The sequence below is a fragment of the Solanum tuberosum genome, unplaced genomic scaffold, assembly GCF_000226075.1.
Source record: "Solanum tuberosum cultivar DM 1-3 516 R44 unplaced genomic scaffold, SolTub_3.0 scf00180, whole genome shotgun sequence".
Classification (NCBI taxonomy): Eukaryota; Viridiplantae; Streptophyta; class Magnoliopsida; order Solanales; family Solanaceae; genus Solanum; species Solanum tuberosum.
In genome coordinates this window covers 1153187-1159186 of record NW_006239107.1, presented here as the reverse complement: position 1 = coordinate 1159186, position 6000 = coordinate 1153187, and the positions used below count along the sequence as shown (strand labels likewise).

Here is a 6000-nt window from a genome sequence, read left to right as displayed (position 1 = left end):
CACCCCCCCTCCCCCCCACGCACACACAACAAACCAGGTGGTTGTTAATGAGCACAAACTAACTTATCCACTTAAAAGTAACTGGAATGAGATGCCTTTCTACTTTCCATATACCATATGAAGCTATAATTTATTTAAGTTTCATTAAGTAGTCACCACTCACCAGTGCTCTTCCACTGATTCCAACCTTTATGCAACTTTTTCCACAATATCTAGATAATGGATATGTACTGAAACCATTCAAATGACAGTTCACAAGTGTGCCTTATAGAAGTACACTGAAGCCAGCATATTTTGGAAAGGAGCAGATCGAACTTATATAACGACAAAACTTTTGCTCCACATGGTTATATGGTTCATATTTTAATAACCATGTCATATTTCATCCCTTTCCGGAGTGATACCATTAAACATCTCACCAATTTGAGATAACTCTACACTGTTGTTAACAGAAAAAAACGTCACATCCCTCAACTGTTAACAGTTCATTTCCAAGATAAACACCATAGTATAGGAAGGTAGATCTATGGATGCTTATTTTGGCATGTGTTCAGTTCTTCCTTTCAAAAACCTACTTAATGACAGTCTCAGGTTCCAAGGGAAATAATTCACATGGAAGTACAAAAAACTCTTGCAAAGTCTAATACAGAAGTTTGATCAGTTTATTTATTCATGTTATAGTTGGTATTAACTCGAGGAAAGAGAGCAAAAACAAAATGCTGGAGGAGCTTGGTCAAATACAAGCGAGATGTATAGCATTTCTTGAGCTATAAATAGCGAAAGATGATAATTTGCACATACTGAAATAGTAAGCAGAATCAGTAACGGACAAGGTACAAAGAGAGTGTATCTGATATTCAGGCAGAAGAAATAAAAGAAAAAGCCATCTTTCAAAATTTCATACTACCTAATAACTATAGACAACTTTAACATTTCCATTTATTAGAATGACACTCATCTATTCATTCATATAAATAAAAATGACTAGAGTTATGCCCTAACATAGTTCAAAAGAGCACTACATTACTCATCACAAAATTGAATGCAATTTTTCTAGTTGACTCATTTGATGTCGCAATAGTTTCTAGAACTAGTAGTTGAGAATACGCCTTCTTCTACTTTTCTCAACTACTACCGCATAAGATTGTGCAAGCCTGTAAAACAATCAGGCAGACCCTCCCACAGACATCCACAATCAAAGGAAACATATAAGGAGAAAAATCAAAAGCCAATTCATTCCCCTGAAGGATATCTACTCATATACTCCACTAATGCACCAACACTACCCTCAATTTGCTCCTCTATTAAATTGTTGAACCATATGCAGAACTCATTAGCATTTTCTATTCTCTAGAATGCAACAAAGCCCTGGAACATCCTCTCTTTTCAGCTCCCCAGTGTACATATTTGTAATGGTTTTATTTCAGCTATTTCTCATTAATCATTTAGAGTTCTTGAATACTGAACAACTTTGATTAATTTTCAATACTGATTTGAATTTGAAATATAGGGACTAAATCATCACATGAGTGAAAAGTGTGAACACATTCTTAGATTCTCTTGCAGTACAAAATAATAAAAGAATTTATAATTTCCAGAGAGCATCGAATAGATGAGGTTAAGAGGAAGCATAGAAGAGCAGGTAAAGAAAAGGGCTACACAATCAAAGTCAATTGATTGATTCACATCTTGTCCATAGAGAAGAATGAACTTACAGCAGTACACAAAAAGAGTTAGAAAGATTTGCTTTTACCATGATACAATCTGATCCATACATTTCTCATGATCCTCTCTCTAACAAAGAATGACTTACAATAGCAAACTAAGAGTTCGAAATTTTGTCAAGATAAAGACTTAAATCAACTAGAGGAGAGCCAAGGATTTGGTGCTACATAAGTGTAACCTTGAAAGTGTTCGCCTGTTGTCGGAGTAGATGCTGGTGAGTCATCCGGTGGCATTGTAGTCCAACATTTGTCGAAATTGGCAGTGCAATCTCTGCCAATTACATCTGGTTTGAACTTAGGCTGTAGTTCTCTGGCATCAAGTTTCTTCCAATTGATTGTGCGGAACCACTTGTGACTTTTGATCTCATCCCCTCCTCTTGGTCCACTGCCTAATCTTTTGGATGGGTCCTTCTGTAGCAACTACGGGAAAAAATTGCAAGTTTTCATTCAGTTGAATTACAATCACTTATCTAAGAAAGTATGGGCAAGCAGTCAATTGATAGTTTGTACATACTCCTTTGAGCAGAGAGTGAGCTTCACCAGTCAGACGTGGTAGAAGTTTCAGTTTCTCGCTGATGATCTTTTCCTGAAGCTTCTTTCTATTTGCATGGGTGAAAGGTGGCTGAAAGAAATGAGAGTCAAAAGTGTTCTAATTTACAAAGGAAAATCTGTCTAGGAATAATGCAATTTATAGGACATTTCACATAAAATAGGCTCCAGAGAATGTCCGTTGAACTGTCTATGCTTTGTCACATGCTTTGGCATTACTCAACACTGCATGATTCTAGTGTCCTAAAATTACACTGCAAACAAATGTTCCAACCAGTACTTAGATTACCTGACCAGTCAGCATCTCATACAGAAGTACCCCAACACTCCACCAGTCAGCATCTTTATTGTGGCCCTTGGACTGTATAATCTCCGGAGCCATGTATTCCATGGTTCCACACATTGAATTAGATCTGCTTGATTCATCAATCTCTTTTGCCAGTCCAAAATCTGTCAGCATGACCTGGGTGGAAAATGAAATGCTTAAGAAGAGGAATGAATCAACTGCAATGTTCAAAGGAAAAATGCTACGTATTTCTTATTTCTTTTCTTCTTCCATGCATCAATCATGTTCCTGCAGTAGAGTACAGCAAGACTATTACATGTCCATCACCATCCATGAGAATATTTTCAGGTTTGAGGTCTCGATGCACGATCCCTCTCTGGTGAAGATGTGAAACAGCAGAAACTATCTCAGCAGCATAAATCCTTGCCTGGTCCTCACTACCCAAAGCACACCCAAGAGCTGAAGTTAGAAGAGCAGAATGCATATCATGACTGGTTAGTCAATAAGAAATGCAAAGGTACCTGAAAATCCCTTGTCTGTATAGATGATAGAAAAGATGTCCTCCATTTATAAAATCCAAAATCAAATACAGCTTAGACTTCGTCTGCAGCATATTCCAAAATAAATGACCCAGGAATGATATTGTTAATAAGAAAAAACACATCATAGGGCAAGAAAGCTTGGTCTGAGACTGTAAGGCATATGATTTCGAAAATCAAATCACAGTAGCAAAATCAATGACAATGAGTACACCAAAGAAAGACAAAATCTGTGCTTTAAAAAGACATCGAGAAATATGGGAACTAAATAGAAAAAACCAACAAAAGTTCTAAAAAATCATTAACTTCACTTTGAAATTGTCAAAAAAAAAAAAATCATCTTGGACAATGCCTAGCAAGATTGTTGACACTCTTTCTAGCTGTAGAGAAGGCTGATTGGGGTAACGATTAGAAGCTACCGTAGGATCATTCCAGCTTGCATATGGTGCGCAATCTGGAAAGAAAGGAATTCTATTTGAGGCTAGAAGTAGCACTTTACAGAAACAGTGTTTTGCTATTTTCTTTTTGGTGTACAAAGAGCTCCCATGAAGATGCAGATCAATCCTAAAAGTTTTAGACTCATGTTAGGGTTGAATTTTCTTAGCATCTTTGTTCTCATACTTTAATTTGTAAATGGGTTTTCCAGTACTACCTAAGTACTGGTCTATAATACAAAAGTTACCAGTTCAAAACAAATATTGTCCAAAAAAATCTTCAGAAAGATTGTTTCCGAAACAAAGACAATTCTGCATCAAAGGCAAAGAATAATGGAAACTAAAAAAAGAAAATCGCAACAGAAAAAGTTAATGAACTTCTCTGAAATTGTCTAAATAAATCTACTAAAATATCCTATCAAATATTCAGCAATCTGACTAGATTCTAGACAAAAAGAACAGAAGTTCCACTTGAAATTAATTTCATTAGCATTAATGATGTTAAATAGTATTCCTAGTACTAATAAAGTTCAAAACTTGCTCATGTTGTCCCCGCTCAAAAAAGAAGGAATGAGTGACACCAGAATTCAAACAGATTCCCAAAAGAGTTTCCTCTTTCTATGAAAAGCTTTTCCCCACAGAGAGAGGCAAGGAAAAGCTCTCACCTTTTAAGTACTTCTGTAACAGAAAATTACATGAAAGGACAAATACCATAGTACTAAATTTAGCTTCGGACTTAAAACCAAATAATTCCTAATACAAAAGATTATCTTGTTCTTGTACATTAAGAAGAAAAACAAGTAACAACAACAGAACCAGTATAGTCCCACGAGTGGGGTCAGGGGAGGGTGAGTGTAGGTAGAGAGGCTATTTCCGATAGACACTCGGCTCAAAGAAAGCAAAAACACAACATTTATGAAGACATAGGTGGTAACAATAGCAGGATAGTAAGACTATTTATGTATACATTTAAGATAAATATACCCATTAATCTGAAACTGAATAGACAAATTTACCAAGTCCAGTATAAGCAACTATTACCTGAAATGAGTATCTAAGCTGAACAATAAAAGGGTGCTCAACTTTAGTGAGAATATCCCTCTCAGCTCTCATATAATCCACATGCTTATTCTTGATTACCGTGTCCTTCCTCATCACTTTCATTGCTAATATCCCATCACCCTCACCACCATACCCCTTCATCTTCACCTGAAAAACCTTCCCAAAAGAACCTTTTCCAATCATCCTCAAGATCTCAAAATCCCCTGGCCCAAATTTTGTTACAGCTAACCCCTCATCTCCACTAATCTCTTCAACCCCATCAGTACATTCAGTTTGGTGAGTACCTACATGAGTATTAACTTTATCACTATCACTTTCACTCTCAGAATCAACTTCTTGGTGAAAAGGCAGAGGCTTTGAGAGAGTGATCCTTGGAGATGGACCCACAAAAGAGTGGGACCTACTATGAATGATTTGTGGGTCAGTTAGAAAACTGGAAGAAGATGAAGGAGATGAAGAAGAGGTAGGAGCACCAAATACATCAGAAAAATCAAAATCTGGATCAGTAGAAGGAGGAGATGATGAAGAAGAGTCAGGGATTTTGAGATGGGTCAGCTTGTTTGCTAACATGGAATGAATAGCCTTCTTCTGCTGAGCTGCAAAGGCCATATTAACAAGAATTCTTGAAACCCCTTTATCAATTGGTCAGCCAAAATAACAAAGATTGTATCTTTACTATTGCTATTTTGTGAATCAAGAATGTGGTTTAGGCAAGAAAAGCCAGCTGAGATTGAACTCAGAGCAGGCTGTGAAAGAAAAAGGGCTACATCAGGGATCTGCAGGGACTAATTAATGGAAAAGAAGAATCAAGAAAGTGAAAGGTTGCAACTTTGAAGGGTGTTTGCTTAGGGGAAGAAGAAGAAGAAGGAAGCCGTGATTTATCAGCAGAGAAGTAATGGGTACAGTGAATTTTGCAAATTACAGATGCATGAATGAACATGAAAGAGAGAGAGAGGCAAATGAAAGTATAGAGAGAGACGGGGCAAGTGGGAAGTGAAATCCAACACGAAAAGGAAATTGTTCTAAACCCAACTTGTGCTGACCAACGCCACTTCTTAATGGGACATGCGCTCTGCGATCTGAATTTAATCGAAGCTTTACCATGATTCCGTATATTGGGGCACAAACAAAAAAAAAAACCCAAATTATGTTGATGCGCCTCAATTTGTATTATGTTGAATAGAACACGTATTTAAGTTAAACATCATAAATGTTACTCCCTCTATCCCTAATTACTTGTCCACTTTTGAATTGACGCACCTATTAAGAAATAAATTATTGACATAATGAGTTTACTATTTTATCCCTATTAATTATGAAGTGGATGGATTAAAAATTTAAGATTTTCAAGAAATTGTACTTTTTTCAAAGTAATTAATTGAGGGTATAATAGATAAAATTATTTT

At 36.4% G+C, this 6000-nt stretch overlaps 2 protein-coding genes across 2 annotated transcripts in view; both read right to left on the bottom strand.

Annotated features, from left to right (window-relative positions):
• Window positions 1-473, bottom strand: part of LOC107061957 (uncharacterized) — a 2961-nt gene extending 2488 nt beyond the window's left edge. Inside the window, exon 1 of the mRNA XM_015312013.1 lies at window positions 164-473. The gene's annotated coding sequence lies outside the window, so the exon portion shown is untranslated. The remainder of the gene's footprint in view (window positions 1-163) is intronic.
• A 1183-nt stretch (window positions 474-1656) lies between these two features.
• LOC102595020 (serine/threonine-protein kinase AtPK2/AtPK19-like) lies at window positions 1657-5616 on the bottom strand. The gene is made up of 6 exons (XM_006354748.2): window positions 4574-5616; window positions 3081-3163; window positions 2876-2996; window positions 2563-2736; window positions 2239-2346; window positions 1657-2144 (listed from the first exon to the last, which is right to left on the bottom strand). The coding sequence occupies exons 1-6, from the start codon at window positions 5201-5203 to the stop codon at window positions 1860-1862; spliced, it is 1401 nt and encodes a 466-aa protein (XP_006354810.1). The 5' UTR covers window positions 5204-5616; the 3' UTR covers window positions 1657-1859.
• Window positions 5617-6000: the final 384 nt, after the last annotated feature.